The sequence below is a fragment of the Taudactylus pleione genome, unplaced genomic scaffold, assembly GCF_031769625.1.
Source record: "Taudactylus pleione unplaced genomic scaffold, aTauple2 ptg000513l, whole genome shotgun sequence".
Lineage (NCBI taxonomy): Eukaryota > Metazoa > Chordata > Amphibia > Anura > Myobatrachidae > Taudactylus > Taudactylus pleione.
In genome coordinates this window covers 655,471-678,024 of record NW_028284915.1, presented here as the reverse complement: position 1 = coordinate 678,024, position 22,554 = coordinate 655,471, and the positions used below count along the sequence as shown (strand labels likewise).

Here is a 22,554-nt window from a genome sequence, read left to right as displayed (position 1 = left end):
AGACCGAAATTTCAGCTCCTGTTTTTTGCCAAAGTACGCAACTTACGAAAAAAATTTTTGCTAAATTATCATTAGGGTGGCTGTCCAAAGAGTTCTGTAAGAAATCCCCACACTTTTACCCAAAAATAGGGATTTTGCTAATTTTTTCGCCTGCCATAGGCTGGAGAAAAGTTTTCGCCAGTTATTAGGCAAAAAAACGACGTTTCTCGCCGTCGTTGGCGAAATCGTGCGCAAATCGGCTGATTGCGGCCGATATATCGGCTGATCTGATGGCTGATTCGGAAACGACTGTGAAAACGGCCGATTTTGCATTTAATTAAATACTGCCCTGAGTGTCAAAGGAAAAAACGAAATGGGGCAAACGCAGGATTTTCGGGGGGGGGGGGGGGGGGTTTATTAAATACACACATATACAGTATATATATATATATATATATATATATATATATATATATACAGTATATAGCAAACATTTATATTATATATATATATCACATACTGTATATACACATTAACACTTACATACACATATGTACACATTAACACAAATATACAGTATACACACACTAACACATATACAGTATACACAAACATACAGTATATACACACTAACATACCTACACATACATCCACACTAACACATACACTTATGTACACTAACATTCATACACATATTACATTATTTTAATACATACACACTAACACATACAGAGACATACAGAGACACATACATATTTACTTCCTCTGATGCAACAGCAGCTGGCCCCGGGCACCTCGCAACATTGGGCCCCGCCCCTCCACAATGACACAATTTGGGGGTGGGGCTTGTCACATTGGCTCCGCCCCCATTGGGATCGTGGCTTGAAAATGAATCTGTCCCTTGCTGGAGTGGGTAGTGCACTCACTGCGGGCTATACATGTACAGCGGTGGGAGGAGCGGGCGCGGGCTCCCTCCTGTTCTGAAAGAGTCCGGGCCCGGGACTCTAGTCCCGGCAATCTCCCCCTGATGGCGGCCCTGAATCTGAGTAACATCGGCCGGCTGCAGTGACCCATGGGGTCCCACAGCTGGCCACCGCAGAGAGGCCAGGAACTCTCCGTCAGCTGACAGAGATCCAGGCTTCTTCCCTCCCCCACAACAAGGGCAATACCCCTCCGTTTCGGGAAATGGAGGACATCGACGCCCCCTCCCCGCCCACAAATGGCAGCAGACTGTTAATCACTGACAGTCTTCTGCCAGAATGGGTCCTGCCCCTGTGCACATTCCCAAACATTGGGAATCTGCGTTCAGCAGTGCACTAGTGTGCACTGCTGAATCAGGCCCTCAGACCACGTTTACTCACTGGAGATTCAGTTGTGAATGGTTGCTGCCTCTGGTAGATCCCCCGATGATTTACTAGGTGATCTATGACCTCTGCTCCGCCACCCCCGTCAGACCAGTTGCCGCTTCCTCTCAAGGTCAGCCAGGCAAATCCAGGAATCCTGATCGAGGAACTCTGGGGTAAGATACACTGCCTCTCCCTGTCCTTCCATTAAATATAGCAGTTGATCCCCCAATGACTGAACTTCCAACTGCCGTTTCTAATGTGCCTCTAGCCAACACAAGCCAACTCCTAGCTTCACAAGCTGTGTTTAATGGTGCGTATACACGGTACGATCAGTCAGCGATAACGTAATCGCTGACTGATCGACCTGCACTTTCCCGTAGTGCTGGACAGGGGCGGATTGGGCCGCCGGGACACGGGGCCAGTTCCCGCTGGGCCGGTCCTTTTGGTGGTTGGCGTCTGCCCAACCTGCCCTTCAATAGTTCACCCTTCCCTGGGCCTCTGCTCCCCTGTCCAGCTGCCGCGATCAGAGCTTAGCTCCGATCGGGCAGATGTAGAGCTTCTGCGTATGTGCAGAAGCTTAGTGAAAGTAAAAAAAATGGCCAACAGGGGAGCTGCTGCGCATGCCCAGCAGCAGCTGCTCCTCCCATAAGCCTTTTCGGAGCCCGGGGCCGTCAGTCCCTCCGCGGCCCGCCTCCAGCTTGGCACCGACTGCAGCACAGTGACAGACAGCCAGGCTAGCAGTGACCAGCCTGAAAAGAGGAGGGAGGCGGCCTGCCAGATATCATTAAAATACTGAAGGTAATGATTAATATACAATAATATATGAGATACAGATATATTTGTATATGAGATATACTTTACATATAATCTATATATATATATAATTTTTTTTTAGCCTTATCCTGGAGCCGGAGACAGCGTCTAGGTTGCTATGCAACCACCCGATGCATCAAGCTCACGTCATCGGAGTGAGACCCGACGGACGAAGCAGCGTGGCCGGTCTCCGGGTTTGGCACACACACAGCTAGAAGGGGATATAGGTAAGTGGAGAAATCACATTTTTTTCATGTTCATTAGCTACTTGCAACTTACAGACCACAGCAGTCTGAGGACGGGGTCTTTCGATCCCGAAACGTCACGTTGCACACCATGCTGTGGATGCATTATTCATTATGCTGAAGATTTTATGTAAGCATTGAATTGTTTCAATAACCATCAATACAGAACATTGTACTAGTAGTGCCGTGTCGGGACTTGGGCCCTCATTCAGAGCCGTACGCTCTGAGCAGAGCGCACGCTCTGATTGAGGGCCGGGCTCCATTTTCATGGAGCGTCCTCCTGGACGCTCGTATAGCTGTGGGTCACCACCCACAGGCTATACGAGCGTGCATTGTGATGGTCGCGATGGTCGAGACCATCGCGACCATCGAAATTGCGAGCCGGAGCCTGCGGTTGAGGTTTTCAACCGCAAGCTCCGGAGTGATTTTGGCTCTATCAGAGCCAAAATCACTCCCACTGACATCACTAGTGATGTCAGTGGGCCGGCTTCTGACGGGAGGCGTTCCCGTGGGAACGCCCCCGTCAGGGAGGCACGCCCCCGGCACGCCCACCAAAGGGGGCGTGCTGTCAATCAATATTGACAGCACGCCCCCTTTGATCGGACACAACGAGCGAAGGACTTTCCTTCGCTCGTCGCGTCTGGCGCATGCGCACGACGGAGCTCCCTCCGTCGTGCGCATGCTCAGTCCATAACATCGACCCACTTGCGAGCGGACAGCCGCTCGCGAGTGGGTCTGAATCAGGCCCTTGATTTGTTCGGGACCTCAATGACTATATATATATATATATATATATATATAAACTTTTCATATATAGTTATAGATATATTGTGTACATATTACATGATCTTTATATACGCACATATATATATATATATATATATCATGTATATTATGTATATTATATATAATATACATGTTAATATATATAGTACTGAATTGCAGTGAGTTTTACACATATATATATATATATATATATATATAAATAACATCTTTTGAGAAGAGAGTATCCTGCCCTTTTACCAGGACCCGCCCTCAACAGACTCCACCCCCATCAGGGCTGCTTCGTTAAATTTCCCAGGCTGGTTTCAGACCCAATCCGCCCCTGGTGCTGGATGATCGATATCGATCATCCAGCACACCACCAACCAACGACGGCCAGCGAACCGCGATCAACGATTGTGGGTCCCTATAGTAACCTGGTCAATATTAACCAGGCTGGCCTGCATGCACTGGCGATGGGCGATATCTTTATCATCCATACGTGCCCGTGCATTGCAGGTCATTGGTGGGTTGGAAGGGACCAAAAAATGCACGATATAAATGATAACGATATCATCTGTATCGTTATCGTTCATATCATGCATTTCTTTCTAACAGAGGGCCTGATTCACTGCGGATCGCAACTGCAACAGCATATACAGATGGCCGATAGTTGCGTACTGAGCATGCACAACGGCAACATTGAGTTCATGCAGATTATGGTAAGCCATTGCAGAGTGAGTGACAGGCAGTCAGCGTTCGGCGGGTGGTGACAGGGGAGTGGTCGGAGAAATGCAGACGTGCCTGTCTGTTTGAACACCGTTGCATGGACATGCATAAATTAGCTACTGCGATTGCCTATACAGCTTGAGTACTCACTGCGTGCGACGAGGTTAGCAATTTCTGTGTAAGGTCAGATCTGCTGTAATTGTGCATGAGGGGCAGATGTTACTCGATGTTCCTAATGTATACGCAGCACTGCAAGGTATTACGGATGTGAGATTGGGGAAGTGGGTGTCTCTATGCTGACCATGCGATGGCTTTGCGATTGCAGACATTAACAAATTTTCGCAGCAGACCTGCATGCACGATCACAGTAGCAATTCATTGTGAATCAGGCCCAGAGTCCATTACTGCATGCTGGCTTTAGAAACAAGTTCCCTTTCTATGCAGGCTAGTAGTGTGTCGCATTATTACTAGAGATGAGCGGGTTCAGATTCCAGAGTTCTGAACCCACCCGAATTTAGCATAACCGAGTCGGATCCAAGCAGGCTCGGAGTTTCCCGCCTTACTCGGATCTCGAAACCGAAGCAAAATGATAGTCTGAAATCTCGCGGTTCGTAAGCTTTCATCTCTATGATCAATGTAGTATATAAGGGACCACGCGACGGACGGCATTTCACTCCGGCTGTGTAGACTGACCAGGGAGGGTGGGTAGTGTAGGGCTGGGCCCAAGTTCTGGACTACAAAAAAAATAAAAAAGTAAAAAAAAAAAAATTCAAAGTGTCTTTTATATTTTTCTGTGCGTGCGTGTGTGCGTGCGTGCGTGCGTGTTAGGCTTAGCCACAGTAGCGCACAAGAGCCAGCCAGCAATGCACGTTGCAATCTTGTGCTGCCTGACTACAGTCGTGCTCCAAAATAAAACCAATAAAAGTGTCTTATATTTTTTTCTTCTGTGTGTGCTCGTGGGTGTAAGGCTTAACCGCAGTAGCGCACAATATCCAGCCAGCAATACACGTTGCAACAACCTTGTGCTGCCCGACTACAGTCGTGCTAAAAAAAAAAACAATAAAAGTGTCTTATATTTTTTTCTTCTGTGTGTGCTCGTGGGTGTTAGGCTTAACCGCAGTAGCGCATGAGAGCCAGCCAGCAACGCACGTTGCAACCTTGTGCTGACCAACTGCAGTCGTGATCAATCGGTGCTCTGGGCCCAAGTTCTTCTAGAGCTGACAAAAAATATAAATCACCACTTGTCTTTTCTTCTAATATTTTTGTGTGCGCGCACGACAGCACGTGTGTGCATTTTTTAACCACACCTTGGCTACACTATTGGTGATTGTGACACTGCTTCAAGACTGCAGAAAATATGAAGGCCTGTCACATGACAGGAGAGCAAGGCAAAGAACCACATGTTGTAGCTTCTGCCAGCCGTGCAAGGCCGTCAACTTCCTCATCCTCTAGGAAGGCCCATGCCCCAGGGCTGTCACGCCATTGATATGGTAAAGCAAGTTTTACTGAAGTTAAGAAAAAAAAATTGAAAGGATATTTGCCTTTAGATAAACAAAAATTTGGCAATATGCCATTCACTACATGAAGTGGCAAGGAAAGTATAAGGCCTTGGCCTTTCTTTATGAAGACTGCTGATAGCCCTTCTGCTTGTAGTAGTAGTGGTGGTGGTCCAATTAAAAATGTGAAAGTTGTTAAGACAGCTCCGGGAAAGCCAACTGTGTGCCCTGAGAAATCAAAATCACAAATCCCCGAGGAGAGTGCAAGTGTGTCCGCGGTTGCCATGCGTGAGCCTGTCCTAAATACTATTGTACTGGAGGATCCTACAAGTTCCAACATTTGTATTCCCTCTGTAAATGTGGGGAAGGGCAGTCAACATCTTGAACACGTAGTCATTGAGGATGCTTCTGTGGAATTGCACATGGAAGAGGTGGATATTTTGGTAGTTGAAGGTGCTAAGGATGATGAGGATGTTGATGATGAAGATGTTGGTGATGAGGATGTTGATGCCGAGGATGTTCTTTGTGTAAGTAAGGCAACAGCTGTTGCCCATGGTTTGAAAAAGCCAAAGCCCATTGTTGTCATGCCGGGACAAAAGACAAAAAAAATCTACTTCTCACGTGTGGAATTATTTCCATCCCGATCCGGACAACAGTTATCAAGCCATATATGCCCGTTGCCATGCAAGAGTGAGTAGAAAGAGGGACCTAAACCACCTAGGAACCTCCTCCTTGTTACGTCACTTGAAGCGCATTCATCAAATATCAAAGTGTATGTCGCCAAGTTCCAAAACTCAAAACGTAACAAGTCCAGTGTCACCTACCTGCTCCCTCTCTGTGGGATCCAAGCGCCTTCGATCTCCAACACCAACACCTGCATCATCACCTACATCCTCATTTGTGATCGGAAGTAATTTAAAAAAACAATTGACTATTAAACAGTCCTTTGATAGAGGAAGTAAGTATAACAGCTGTCACCCAGTTTCACAGCGGATCACTGACGCCATGACAGCTGTGCTAGTATTAGATGGTGAAATAATAAAAAATGAGGATGACAGTGTGGAGGAAGTGCAAAAGGAGGATGAGGGGGAAATTTGTGTCCTATCTGACGCTAATGTGGATGTTGATGATAAGGATGTGGGTTGCGTTAATCAGCCACCAGTGACAGCAGTTCTTGCTAATGATAAAAAGAAAGCCAGAAAAGCAACGTCTTGGGTTTGGAATTATTTTAATCTAAATTCTGACAACAGTTGTGAAGGCATCTGTTCCATTTGTAAAGCCAGAGTTAGCAGAGGAAGGGACGTTAAACATCTAGGCACCTCCTCCCTGTTACGTAATTTGCAGCGAGTTCAAGCAATTTGTTTAACAAAATTATAATTTGTAAATTAATAACAAGCAGTCCAGTATCAGCTACCAGCAGTTTGGAACATAACATGCAATCTCCACCACCAACACCCTCATCATCAACCTCCTCCTTAATAATTGAAGGTAGTCCTTCCAAAAAATGTTTTCTGGGACCCAAACAAACCAAGGAGTTCAGCCACGAAAGTGTCAGTCCTAGTCGCTAAAGTGCTTGGTTTGTTAAACTGTGCATGTCCTTTTTAATATCCCACATAAGAGTGGGTGGGAGGGACATTTGGCACAATTTGGGGCATTGCTGACTGACATTATTATAGTTTATTAAACTGCCATCCTGTCTGCCACTGTGTGGCAATGTTTCATAGATGTCTGATATTTTTTTAAACTGCTGTGCTTTTGTGCTGCTGCTCTGTCGCTTACTTTAGCCAGCCAGCTCACTGCAGCCTTTGGCCTATATTGGTGAAAAATAGTGAAATCAATATTGTGAGCTGTGAGGTGGTTAAAAATGAATAGAAATGCCTGAAAATCATTGTTATTAAGGTTAATAATACTGTAGGAACAAAAACAGGCCCAAATTATGTGGTTTTAGCTGTTTTTATGATTTTTTAAAGAAAATATCCAGAACCAAAACCAAAACACGAAAACAAAACACGGAGGAAAAAATCCAAAACCAGATTCAGAACCAAAACACAGGGTCGGCGCACATCTCTAATTATTACATGTAAGTCCTTATTAGCGAATGTGCAATAAATCTCTAACCCAAGTGTAAGGGTTTTCCCAAGCAATACTTGAAAGTAGGGGTGTGCATCGGCCACTTTTCGTGTTTTGGTTTTGGATCTGGATCTTTCTTCGTTTTTTGGATCTGGGTTGGTTTTGCCAAAACCACCCTTCCGTGTTTTGGGTTCTGGGTTTTGTGTTTTGGATCTGTATTTTTTTTTAAAAAAAGCATAAAAACAGCTAAAATCAGAGAATTTGTGGGTTTTTCTGCTCCTATGCTATTATTAACCTCAATAACCTTAATTTCCACTCATTTCCAGTCTATTCTGAACACCTCACACCTCACAATAGTGTTTTATGTCCAAAAGGTTGCACCGAGGTAGCTGGATGACTATGCTAAGCGATACGAGTGGGTGGCACAAACATGTGGCCCATCTAGGAGTGGCACTGCAGTGGTAGACAGGATGGCAGTTTGAAAAACTAGGCCCCAAACTGTACATAATGCAAATGCAAAGAAAAAAAAGAGGTGCAAGATGGAATTGTCCTTGGGCCCTCCCACCCACCCTTATGTTGTATAAACAGGACATGCACACTTTAACAAACCAATCATTTCAGCGCCAGGGTCTGCCACACAACTGTGGCTGAAATGATTTGTTCATTTGGGCCCCCACAAAACAAGCTGGCAATTAATCTGTCCCTGCACAAACTGGCTCTACGGAGGCAAGATGTCATCCTCATCCTCCTCATCCACCGATTCCTCACACTCTTCAGTGTTGTGTACATCCTTATCCTCACAGAGCATTAACTCGACCCCGCTGGAATCCACCACCACAGGTCTCTCTGTACGTTCTGGAGGCTGGTCTCCCTGGAAGAGTTGATAATTCATTTTTATGAACATCATCTTCTCCACATTTTGTGGAAGCAACCTCCTACGCCTTTCGCTGACAAGGTTCCCGGCTGCACTAAACACTCTTTCGGAGTACACACTGGAAGGGGGGCAACTCAGGTAAAATAGAGCTAGTTTGTACAGGGGCCTCCAAATTGCCTCTTTTTCCTGCCAGTACAGGTACGGACTGTCTGACATGCTTACTTGGATGCTGTCACTGATGTAATCCTCCACCATTCTGTCAATGGTGACAGTATCATATGCAGTGACAGTAGACATGTCAGAAATTTTTGCCAGGTCCTTCAGTCCGGACCAGATGTCCAAACTTGGTCCTGCCTGCCCTGCATCACCGCCAGTGGGTTGCTTAGGATACCTAAGTTTTTTCCTGGCAGCCCCAGTTGGGGAAGAAAATGAAGAAGAAGCTGTTGACGTGTCACGTTCCGCTTCAGCTGACAGTGTTTTCACCAGCAGTTCTTTGCACCTCTGCAGGCTTGTGTCGGCCGGAAAGAGAGACACCACATAGGCTTTAAACCTAGGATCGAGCACGGTGGCCAAAATGTAGTGGTCTGATTTCAACAGATTGACCAACCTGGAATCCTGGCAAAGCGAATGAAGGGCATCATCCACAAGTCCCACATGCCAAGCGGAATCGCTCCGTCTTAGCTCCTCCTTCACTTTCTCCAGCTGCTTCTGCAAAAGCTTGATGAGGGGAATGACCTGACTCAAGCTGGCAGTGTCTGAACTGACTTCACGTGTGGCAAGTTTGAAGGGCTGGAGAACCTTGCACAACACGGAAATCATTCTCCACTGCGCTTGAGTCAGGTGCATACCCCCTCCTTTACCTATGTCATAGGTGGATGTATAGGCTTGAATGGCCTTTTGCTGCTCCTCCATCCTCTGAAGCATATAGAGGGTTGAGTTCCATCGCGTCACAACCTCTTGCTTCAGGTGATGGCGGGGCAGGTTCAAGAGTGTTTGCTGGCGCTCCAGTCTTCGGCACACAGTCGGTGAATGGCGAAAGTGGGCAGAAATTTTTCGGCCACCCAAAGCGTCTCCTGCACGCCCCTGTCGCTTTTCAGAAAATTCTGCACCACCAAGTTTATTGTGTGAGCAAAACATGGGACGTGCTGGAATTTGCCCAGATGTAATGCCCGCACAATATTGGTGGCGTTGTCAGATATCACAAATCCCCAGGAGAGTCTAAGTGGGGTAAGCCACTGGGCGATGATTTCCCTCAGTTTCTCTAAGAGGTTGTCGGCGGTGCGTCTCTTACTGAAACCGGTGATACACAGCGTAGCCTGCCTTGGAACGAGCTGGCGTTTCTGAGATGCTGCTACTGGTGACGCTGCTGCTGTTGCTGCGTAAGGTGATACATCTACCCAGTGGGCTGTCACAGTCATATAGTCCTTAGTCTGCCATGTTCCACTTGTCCACATGTCCGTGGTTAAGTGGATATTGGGTACAACGGCATTTTTCAGGACACTGAGGACACTTTTTCTGACGTTTCTGTACAGTCTCGGTATCGCCTGCCTAGTGAAGTGGAATCTAGACGGGATTTGGAACCGGGGACACACTACCTCCATCAATTGTCTAAATCCCACCGCACTAATGGCGGATACCGGACGCACGTCTAACACCAACATAGCAGTCAAGGCCTCAGTTATAAGTTTTGCTTCAGGATGACTGCTGTCGTACTTCATCCTCCTCGCTAAGGACTGTTGGAGGGTCAATTGTTTAGTAAAAGTAGTGGTGTTCCTACTTCCTCTCTGGGATGATGAACGTAGCAATGCAGGATCCTCCGGAGTAATCCCGGATAGGAGAGTCAGTCATGCCAGTGACATGGCCTGCAGGACTACTTCCGATCCTGACTAAGGAGGAAATTGACGAGGAGGGAGTTGACGGTGTGGTTTGCAGGTGCTTGGATATAACAGGACAACGGGATTTAGGTGTCCCTGGACTGCTTACGGTCTTAGCCAAAGTTTCTGAACTTGACAGTAACTTTTTATGAACGCGCTGCAGGTGCCGTATAAGGGAGAATTTTCCTAGGTGGTTAACGTCCCTACCCCTACTTATTTTACCTTTACATAAGGTACATATGGCAAGACAGTTGTTGTCCGGATTTGGATAGAAATATTGCCAGACCAAAGAGGTGGAATGTTTGGTCTTCTGCCCAGGCATGACAGTGATGGGCTTTTTCATCCCACGGACAACAACTGTCTCCCCCGAAGCCTGATTTAAACAAACCACATCACCATCAGAATCCTCCTCGCCAACTTCCTCCTTAGCGCCAGCTACATCAGTATCCTCATCCTGTTGTACTTCAACAGTGACATCTTCAATTTGCATATCAGCAAGTGGACTGTGGGTGCTCCTTTCAGCACTTGCAGGGGGCGTGCAAATGGTGGAAAGAGCCACCTCTTCCCGTCCAGTGCTGGGAAGGTCAGGCATCGCAACCACCACCACACTTGGACTCTCCTTGGGGATTTGTGATATCTTCTTAGAACGCAGTTCTTCGCTGTGCTTTTGCCAGCTTAACTCATTTGATTTTTTTAGTGGGAGGAGGGCTTCCATCGTCATGTGAAGCTGAACCACTAGTCATGAACATAGGGAAAGACCTTAGCCATTCCTTGCCACTCCGTGTCGTAAATGGCATATTGGCAAGTTTACGTTTCTCTTCAGATGATTTAAATGTTTTTTTCAAGGTCATTTTCCTGAACTTTGTCATTTGGGATTGTATGTGCCCTCTACTATGACATTGGGCATCGGCCTTGGCAGACGACGTTGATGGCATGTTATCGTCTATGTCATGACCAGTGGCAGCAGCTTCAGCACTAGGAGGAAGTGGTTCTTGATCTTTCCCTATTTTATTTTTATCGGAGAAAGTTTGGTCCTCCATTTATGTTATATTGATATATACGTGAGGCTAAGGCGCACACAAACACAGAAAATAATTTTTTATTTTTGTTGGAGACTAGTGCACTTTGTGGGTTACACCACCCTTTAAGAAATTAGCCAGCCGGCCCTTTACTTAAAGGGACACAGGCGCACGCTTGGCGCTGCTCCTTTGTTGATGCACGTGCAGCAACAGTGCACACAATTCACAAACACAGAAAAAAATGTTTTATTTTGTTTGGAGTGCCCTTTGGGGGTTACAGCACCCTTTAGCGGTCAATCCAGCTGGCCCTTTATTTATGGGACACAGGCGCACGCTTGGCACTACTTTGTTGATGCACGTGCGGCTACTGCGCACACAATTCACAAACACAAAAAAATATATTTTTTTATTTTGTTTGGAGTGCCCTTTGGGGGTTACAGCACCCTTTAACGGACAAGCCAGCCGGCCTTTTACTAATGGGACACAGGCGCACGCTTGGCGCTGCTCCTTTGTTGATGCACGTGCAGCCACAGTGCACACAATTCACAAACACAGAAAAAATATATATTTTTTTGCACTTGGGGGGAGCACCCCTGACGGACAGAGCACCCCCTGGACAACACTACAGCACCCCTTTAGGACTGGGACACTGCACAGGACTTTGGAGTGGACACAGCCCCTATGGACAACTGACTGCACAACACAGTCCAGCCAGCCCCTATGGACTTTGAAGGAGTGGACACAGCCCCTATGGACAATAGCAGCACAGCGCAGCACAACACTACACTGCACTACACTACACAGCCCAGCCAGCCCTAACTCCCACCCTCCCTCTTCACTGTCAACAGCCGAGTGAGAAAATGGCGCCAACGCGGGTACCTTATATAGGATCCAAAACCCGCGAGACCCAGAAGGCGGGATGATGATGTTTTGCCTCGATTTCAGATCCGAGTCAGGCGGGAAAAGTCGAGCCTGACTCAGATCGGCCTCGGATCGGGGGGGCTCGGGGGGGTTCGGATTTCAGAAATCCGAACACGCTCACCCCTGCTTGAAAGTAACAGTTTTACATGTATTTTTCATATATTTTTTAAGAGTGCATTTCAATAAAGCATGGTGCTTTATTATAATCAAATGTTTTACATATTTTATATTATAGTATATGTTTTTAGCAACTGTGCATCATAAGAACCTGGTACTCTAACAGTTAATAAGACCTGCCAGCTAATTGGTTGGTAGTCTGATAAATAGCTAGCAGTTGAAAAGGGCTGTATGCTTCTGATAAAAAGGCATTGAGCTGAGAAACGCATTAAGCCACGCCCCTTGGATGACGAGTGAGGAAGTTATCAGCAGTGTGACTTCATCTCATCCGTTTATAGACCACCAGCTGTGTTCTCCTGCACACACGTGAGACATTCCCCGTAGATTGTTCAGCAGAGCACCGGGATTAGAGGAATTTCACAACACAGATTGCTGCTAAGGACTGAGAACGGTCCTAGAAGCAGCATATTATTATTGTCCACAGTAAAGATAATGGCTGAGGGAACACACACAGCTGTAATAAGCATTAGATTAACCTCTGAGTGCCTGATCAGAACATGAGGGACTGTTTATACTGACAGTTACATCATCAAACTGTGGAGTATGATCTTATATTGATGCACCTGCTTTTCTGCCTAATAAGAGACATTGCTGTGTTTTATTGCATGGTTTTAAAAGCAGCTACTCTAATTTTATATTTGTCCTACTTGCCAACTATCTCAGCTTGCTTTTGACTGAACATTTTGCTGGTTTACTAATCTCCAGCTTGTGATGAGTGATGCACTTTGCAGCAGAATAAGAGCATTACCTGATCGCATTGCTGGTCTGGAAGTGAATTAGGGGTCTATTTACTAAGGAAACAGAGTGAAAAGTGATAAGGTGCCAGCCAATCCACTCCCAACTGTCATTTTGCAAACACAGCCTGTGAGATGACACTTTTCACTCTGTCTCCTAACACTGCTTAGTAAATAGACCATACTTGCCGACTATCTGGCTGCTCCTTCCGGGAGGGAGCAGCCTGATCGGCAGGACGGGGCGTGGCCGGCAAAATGGGGCGTGGCCGGACAAGCTGATGATGGGGGCGGGACCACACCATCGCGTAATTTTGGCCCCGCCCCCACTACACAATGCCGAGAAAACTGGCATTGTGAAGCGGGGGTGGGGCCAAAATTACGCAATACAGCGTGAATCGCGTCAGCGGCCCCCCTGCTGCAGGGGTTTAACAGGTATTGGCAGGGGCCGGGGGGATCGGCAGGAGGCTTGCCTGCCTTTCGGGGGGGTAGGAGCTGCACCCGTTTATCTTGAGGCTCTCGCCCAATTCGGGAGGGTAGGCAAGCCTGAAATAGACCTCCTAGGCATCTATTTACTAAGCCTTGGATGGAGATAAAGTAACAACCAATCAGCTCCTAACTGTCATTTATCAAACACAGCCTGTGACATGCCAGTTAGGAGCTGATTGGTTGGTACTTTGTCTCCATCCAAGGTTTAGGAAATAGACCCCTTACTAACAAAACATTCCTCCCATAATTTTTAGAAGATTTTTTGTGTATGTTTTTATATGCAGTTCTTATGTGTTGAGATCATTAAAGTAAAAACTTTTATTTACATATCTTCATTGACATGTTATTTAGACAGCGCTCCACACATCTATATCTATTTTCAGAAGTCTTACCATGTCACCTGCCTACAAAGACTGCAGAAATCTGTAGAGGGCTCATTGATAGGTAATCTTATTAATGAGAGCGGGTTAAATTAAGAAACTATATAACTGGGTTTGTGTACACTAGAGATGACTTAATTGCTATGTAAAATAAGCAGAAAATAATTTGACCCATCATTTACAGCAATAGATGACAAATGAAAATAAATAAAACAGCACCTGAAGGCTTCTTGCTTTCTGTAGTGGTCGCAGAAGTACCAAGGTCATCAGATTTAGTAATTTCATCTTCCGATTCTTGTGATGAACTAGAATCTGCAGAACATGTTCCAATGTCGTCATCTCTTATATCATCCTCAGGGTCAGATCCTCCTGAGGCCATGATGGTTACTTGCAAATATTTCTATGTAATATAAAACCATTTGAAAATTAAGTCCTAGCAGCTTTCAAAGAATTCTCAGGGTTGTGATAAATTATCTCTTTAAAAATATTGGGCCAGATTTATCAACAAATGATATTCTTGATATCACTCCTTATGCTGGGCATACACTCTACAATTATCTGTCTGATGGGAAGGGAAATTAGGGTCCATTTTCTAGTGTTTGGGAGCAAATTTCTATTGTCATTTGCTTCCATACATTACCAAGTTTTCATTCCAACCAGCCAGATCGGACAGATATCTGACAGATAATTGCACAGTGTATGCCCAGCATAACTAATCGTAAATGGTGCTCCAACCAATCAGCTCCTGTCATTTTTCAAACACTAGACATTTAGGAGCTGATTGGTTGGAACACCAATTATAGCTGGCCACACACTAGACCAACTTACATTCAACCATCCAACTAGTTCAGTGTTTCTCAAACTCGGTCCTCAGGGCCCCACACAAGTCACATATTCCAGGTCACCCCAGCATGTGCACAGGTGTATTCATTACTCACTGACACATTTTAAAAGATCCACAGGTGGTTATAATTATTTCACGTTTGATTCTGTGAAGAGACCTGGAAAATATGCACTGTGTGGGGTCCTGAGTTTGAGAACCTGTGAACTAGTTGATTGGTTGGAATGAAAATCTGGTAAGGTATGAAAGCAAATGACAATCTGCAATTTGCTTCCAAACACCGGATAATGGACAAAAACTGTTTGATCAAACCTTTAACAAACTTGTCTGAATGACCATTTATATCTGTTTTCTGGCATTTAGGGAGCAAATTGCTGATCATTAGTTACTCCCACACTTTACCAGATTTCCATTCCAACCAGCCAACTAGTTGGATAGTTGGATGAAAGTTGGTCTAGTGTGTGGCCATTTTAAGATTAGGAACGAGTGATAAAACAATAACACAGATTTATCAATGATTTGTTATCACTTGCTTGTGTTGATAGCCATATGGAATTGTACTGTGGAGTTGTAGTTCCTGTCACTGGGGCTCATTTATGAATTGCATTTACTGCACTGTAGGTGCCAAATTGTTACTGAATCACAGCAACTAAATACGATTTAATTGTTATGTTTTAAATGCAGGTTAGACCTTAATGCATAATCCAATCTTCTTGCTAGTTATTATTAGCTTTTATTTGCAAGGCACCACAAAGTGTTTGCAGTGCCATCCAGGGTAAACATAGCATTCAGTAACAGGGTATCAGAACAAAAATACCATACACAATGGGCAGGGGTGTATTAAGAGAGGAGCGTGCCATGTGCAGTCTCCATCCCGGGCCCCCTCCTCTCTCTCCAGTAACCGGGTGCACACTGAGCGCAGTGCCGCAGGAGTAGACTCTGGGCACTAGTCTGTGCCCAGAGTCTACTGCGGATGTGGAGGGTCACCGGGAAAATGGCACGGCAGCCATTTCCCCGGCGAGTTACCTACTGCGCATGCGCAAAACGTCCGGAAAATAGCCTGCGCCCATTTTCCAGGCGATTTTTACATAGCTGATGCCACTGACGGACTTCGAAGAGGGTAAGTATTTAAAATATGGGTGAAGGGTGTGCGGTGTGGTCCCCGCCCACCCCTTCACCCATTACAGATATGCCCCTGACAATGGGAGACCAAAGCATGAGTACATAGGATAGGGAGGGAATTTATTTAGTACTCAATGATCCTGTACTAAACATGTGGGCAAGCAGTCAGAGTCATTGAAAGTAGAGGGTTACAAGGGAGCGGAGCACTGATTTCCTGGATAGTGCCAGGGAAGAACAAGAGGGTGGAGGACCATGCCCATGAGAACTTACATGCTAAGGTGGAAGGGGTAAACTGTTTGAGAGTGAATGGGAAATGGCATATGGAGGAAAGGTAGAGGTGAATATTGATAAGTTATCAGGAGTGCTCGAACGTATGTTTAAAGCTGTGGAAACTGGCTGAGCAGATCATAGTGATCTGTGTTCTTCCAAACCTGCCTGCCATAGACGGATCTATTTTTTGGTCAGGTTTACCATTGTTTTTGTGTTGGTTTGGTCAGGTTTACCATTGTTTTTGTGTTGGTTTGGTCAGGTTTACCATTATTTTTGTGTTGGTTTGGTCAGGTTTACCATTGTTTTTGTGTTGGTTTTTGGTCAGATTTAAAATTTGCAGCTCGTAAATCTCTGGTTTCTGTAGTCGTCTATGTGAAAGTGTCGATTGTTGGTTTAATGTACTAACTTGTTCTAAAGTCAGATTTTTTTGTCGGGAAATTGCCCAAAAGCACAAAATCTACCAAAATCAACCTTTAGTAATATTACCCCTTCATCTCCTCTATCCTTTCATATATTTGTTTTTGTAGACAAATAAAATGTAATTTACGTTGAACCAAGTACGGCATTTGTAAAATCACACATGACAATATGCTAAGCTGCAGACAGATGAAAACGGATTCATTTTGCTATATGCAGTACAAATTTTACCAATGACAGTATCCTGATTGTGGATAGGAGCATCCACACCTGTAACATGATCTAGCTTTGGTAACACAAAGAAAAAACCAACCGCACAAGTATAGATTATATCTCGTTATCTACTGTATATGGCCCCTAATGCCGTCTTATTGGAAATAAATATATATATGTGTTGCAAGGGGGTGCTACCACTTCACAAAAAATTCAAATATAGAAAGTGGAAATACAAAGAATTGTATATTGTGGTGCACAAAAAGTCAGTTTAAATAAAATATAGCTTTTATTATAGATATATATTAAAATATCATCTAAGAAAGTCTGCAAAATAATATTAAAAAATAAATGATGTGAAATAAAATCTATTTCTTTATTTCACATCATTTATTTTTTTATTATTATTTTGCAGACTTTATTAGATTATATTTTAATATATATCTATAATAAAAGCTATATTTTATTTAAACTGACTTTTTGTGCACCACAATATACAATTCTTTGTCTTTCCATATTCTATACATTATCTAGCTTTGTTTTTCTCCCCGATTACCACTTGTATCAGCATGTATTTTATTGCACTCTTGCAGCAGGTTTATATACTGTTCCATGTTTTTAGCATGCGTTTCTGTAAATTCAAGATTCCTAGCATATTGCTGCAGCTCTGTCAGTGTCATTTCAGATTTAAGAGCATTTCTATGCATCTTTCCAGATGTGTCAAATGCAATTAACTGCTGCGTAATTCCTTCTTCAACATCATGGAATTTAAATGAATCCTTAATATTGTAATATATGCATCAAAAGTAAAATTTTTCTTCTTCGATCCTCCATGACAGCCTCACCTTGGTATATAGGACCTGTTTCCCTAGTATAGACAGGAAGTATATAATCCAGCCCCTCCTCTTACTCCTTGTGTTTCCTTCTTATCTCCCAACAGTATAGAGGCAGAGTAGGGAAGTTTGTTATTTTTTCTTACCTGAAGTGTTTACCTCTCTATTTTGACCTGTGTGCCGGTTATGCCGCGGGGTGGCACACCTGGGTTGGTATCATGGAGGCCGCCTGTGCTATACTGGAGTTGTTGGGACACCCGCACTTCGGTCTGGGGCTGTTCGGCGAGCCGGTGGAGGGTTTTAAAATGGCACGGCACGGCACACCGGACATAGAAATTAGTGTTTTCACAGCTACCGATCCACTTACCTGCTAAACGGAGGTCTACAAATCCAAAAGTATGGAATCGGAGCCTTCACCCCAGCAGCTGAATAGCGCCCAGTCGAGGTAAGCCCTTCTTAAGCTGGCAACACATCTAAAGATTATCTGTCCATCCAGCCAACTAGTTGATTGGTTGGAATGAAAATCTGGTAAGGTATTAAAGCAAATGAAAATCAGCAATTTGCTCCCAAACACCGGAAAATGGACAAAAACTGTTATTTGAACAAATTGTTTAGATCAATTATTTAACAAACTTGTCTGAACGACCATTTTCATCTGTTTTCTGGCATTTAGGAGCAAATTGCTGATAATCAGTTACTCCCATACGTTATAAGATTTTCATTCCAACCAATCAACTAGTTGGCTGGTTGGACAGATAATCTTTAGATGTGTGGCCAGCTTTAGTGTGTACATGGGTATGCAGGTTTTTAAGTATTAGGCTAGTAATAGGGTGTTTTCATTTTTTAGTGTGCCTAATATGGTAGAAAAGAAGAAACTGGTCAAGAAAAAGCATATGAGGTGTCTTTGTGAAATAAGCCATTTTCAGGGACACAGGAGAATTTGAGAATTGTGTCCAGAAGAGTCCCACACCTCTAATCACTCAGCAGGCTAACCAGTTTCAAGAGATAATGGACTGAATGAAAAAATTATTTGTATCTAAAGAGGAGATTTTAAACTATGCATATGCACTACCAAAGGTGGATGTTGCGATTGTAGAGTTAATGGTTAGAACTACCATTCTGTTAGAGGATGGAGCTGCTTTTAAGGATACCATGGATAAAAGAATGGAAAATACATTTAAAAATGTACACACTTCTACAGCTGTATCTGTAAAGTCGGGTGTAGCTAAAGCCTCTGTTTTCAGATCATTAAGACTCTGGAGTGCATCTTTGGTACAGATATTGAAGAAAGGATCGCAAAACAATATCTTTTAAGAAACTTTGAGATTATGCAAAAAGCTATTGAATACCTTTTGTGAAGCCTCTTTTGGATGTTATATCTGATGTAGCAAGGTCTATGGCTACGGGGGGTAGTAGCTAGAAGAGCATTATGGTTGTGATCTTGGATGGCCGATGCAAATTCAAAAACTAGATTGGCAACATTACCGTATGGGGGTTCTTTCCTTTTTGGGAGCACCTTGGATTCCCTGAAACAAAGGATGATGGGAGGTAAATCTTACCGACTAAAACAGGATAGAAAAACAGGTATCAGTTTATCTCATCAAAATAACAGTACAGAGAGGCTAGGACTCATAGACCAGGTCGCCAGTATAACAGAAGATATGCTTCAGGAATGACTAGACAATCCTTTTCGGCAGAAATTTAGGAGAGATAATTCCAGACAGCAATGACTACAAGGCACCCAGAGAACCAGCAGTCAGAGAAGATTGTCTCAGTTTACCAGCACATGGACTCAAAGTATTCAGGACAGATGGGTATTGGAGATAATGAACACAGAAATACAGAATAGAGTTCAGAGAAAGACCAGAAAGAGACAAGTATGTAAGGTCCAGGATGCCAGTTGTAAAACTGGAAAAGATCGCTATGGCAGACCGTTGAAAAAATAATCAGACTTCGAGCCATAAAGCCAGTACCCATTATGGAAAGGAAAACTGGTTTTTCTCACCTATTTTCCTGGTAAAGAAAATATCAGGAGATTTCATGACTATCCTTGAACAAGAGAATTGAACAAGTATGTATTGACAAAACAATATCATATGGAAACGCTAAAATCTATCCTAGCAGGAATATTAAAAGGGGATTTTTTAGCATAAAAAGATTTAAAAGATGCTTATTTTTACATGCAAGTAAACATAGACGATCAAAAACACCTAAGGTTCTGTGTGGCAGGAGAACACCTTCCAGGTCACATGTCTCCCCTTCCATATATCAACTCTGCCCAGAACATTTACCCAATGTTCTAGTAACAATGATAGCTCATCTAAGAACTCAAGGAATAATGATGTGGCCATACCTAGATGACATAATAATTGCCAGAATGACGAGGGAAATAGTGCATGACAAGGTGGCTCAAGTTCTACAATTTCTAGAAAGGCATGGTTGGATCATAAATTGGGAAAAAAGTTGGTTGAATCTAGTTAGAAGAATTAAATTTCTCGGGGTGATAATAGATACCCAGAATTATGCGGTCCACCTCTCAGAAGAAAGATGTATGAAAATATGCAAATGACAAGATATGTGCAATAATGCAGCAGCATTTAACTCCAGATGGGATTGAGACTGTTTGGTATAATCTCGTCAACTATAGAGGTGGTCCTATGCACATGACAAAGTTGCAAAGAAACATAGTAGACTTTATTCACAGAAAGGTGCCTCTTCTCCATTATGTATGACTGAGACAAGATGTAAAACAATCGCTGGACTGGTGAAAAGGAGTAGATCAAGAAAAAAGGTCAACTGTTGTCTCAACTGCAGTACATAGGACCTCATTCAGAACCGGTCGCACAGAGCATGCGGTCAGTCTGAATGAGGGGAGGACCTCTTGAATTTTCAAGACATCCTCCTTTGCGGTGGTAAGGCTGTGGGTTAACACCCACAGCCTTATGACCGCCTAAGGTGATGGTCACGATGGTCAAGACCATCGGGGCTTACGACGAGACCCTAGGGTAGGGTCTCCGTTGTCATAAGCCCCGGAGAGCTTTCGGCTCTGTCTGAGCTGGAAGCTCTCCACTGACATCACTAGTGATGTCAGTGGGGCCGCCCCCAAACGGTAGGCGTTCCCATGGGAACGCCCCCATTTGGGCTGCCACCCCCCCGGCCCGCCTTCCAAACGGGGCGAGCTGTCAATTAAAATCGACAGCTCGCCCCCTTTGGATTGATACCCGCTACGACCGGCGCTGTCGGTCGTAGGGGGTCTCACGCATGTGCGCGCCGGTGCTGTCGTGCGCATGCTCTGTGGGGGACCATCGACCCGGTCCGAGCGCATCGGCGCTAACGACCGGGTCTGAATGACCCCCATAATCCTTACAACAGAAGCAAGTTCCGTAGGATGGGAAGCACACTTATCACAGATGGTGACACAAGGTTGGTGGACCAAGCAAGAAAGGTTATTCTCGTCAAACAAAAGAGAGATGAGAGCAGTATGGGAGTCAATATAATACTTCCAAGATCATCTGAGAGGAAATCATCTATGAATATTTTTAGACAATATGATGGTGGTAAGATATATAAATTGTCAAGGGGGTACCAGGAGCAAACCCTCATTGAAGAAGTTTCAAAAATGATGACCTGGATGGAGAAACACCTTCTTTCTCTTTCAGCACTCCACGTGTATGGCAAAAAAAAAGTTGTAGCAAACTTTCTGAGCAGGAATCAGGTTCTTCCACGAGAATGGGAATTGAATGCAGAGATATTCCAAGCAGTAGTAGAAATATTCAGAAGTCCAGAGATGGATCTAATGGCAACCAATATAAAAATGACTCTGCCTCAATTATTTTCAATATAATAATTGGGAAACAGGGAAAGTGGAAAAATAGATCCCGCACAGGAATATAAATATAGTGTATAATGTAATATAACCAACTTGTAAATTATTCTTGGTACATGTCCATATCAATATTAGAGTGTTGGTGGTGCTCCCAGGAATTAATATATTTGTATATCTGGTAAGTATTTTGCAAAGGCAAAAAGAAAGAAAATTATTTTTTGGGTCACTCTTATGTAACTACTGTTTTATGTAAATATGAAAACTTAACTTTTAATTCAACCTACTTACAGTATCTAAAATAAATATTAGTTGATAGGGCGAAAAATATTACGATAGTATTCTTGGATCATGTATCATACAATATGTCCAAGAAATCTGGTCACAACCAGTGTAGTAAATACTATCTGGTATAATAAAGGTTCTTATAGGGTAGTTGACCGCAAAAGGAAGCTGATGTAATTATATAAAATTCTGTGCGTATAGTACAATACAATATAATCCAATTAATATAGGCTCATACAGTAGTAAAATGCAAAAAGAAGCTGATGGATTTATATAGAATTCTGGAAATAAAGTGCAATGCAGTATAATCCAATAGTACGGGATCATACAATGAGATATAGCACTAATCCCCTAGGGCAGTAGAAAAAGAAAATTCTAAATATTTATAACCTGCAAACAAAGGTTGTCACTGAAATAATTAATATAATGATACAGAGGATGATGAGTTCAAATGTGCAACTACAAAACTTATAGTACAAAGAGTGATGTTGCTTATTGTTGCACCAGTATCTAGGAAGCAAAAGATAATCCTCACAGTATTCAAGATCACATGTAATAGCAGCATGTAATTAAGGATCAGAACAATTGTACATTGCCCATAAAGTTAATGGTATTCCCTGTGCAAAAAATTAATGAGTATAAATATTCACCTTAATTGCACCAATCCCTAGGAAATAAAGATAATTCTCACAGTATTCAAAATCCCATGTAGTAGCAGCATATGGTTAAGGATTAGTCAAAAAATTGCACATCGCCCATAAAGTATATGGTATTCTTCATACACAAAATTGAGGAGTACAAATATTCACCTCCGTATCAATTTATGATGTACCTGTATATTGCAC

General features: G+C 43.7%; 1 protein-coding gene across 1 annotated transcript in view; it reads right to left on the bottom strand.

Annotated features, from left to right (window-relative positions):
- LOC148501567 (putative ATP-dependent RNA helicase DDX60) overlaps window positions 1-22,554 on the bottom strand; it is a 600,786-nt gene that overhangs the window by 565,003 nt on the left and 13,229 nt on the right. Inside the window, exon 2 of the mRNA XM_088450267.1 lies at window positions 14,125-14,305. Within this exon, the coding sequence (XP_088306393.1) occupies window positions 14,125-14,284 (160 nt within the window). The 5' untranslated portion in view covers window positions 14,285-14,305. The remainder of the gene's footprint in view (window positions 1-14,124; window positions 14,306-22,554) is intronic.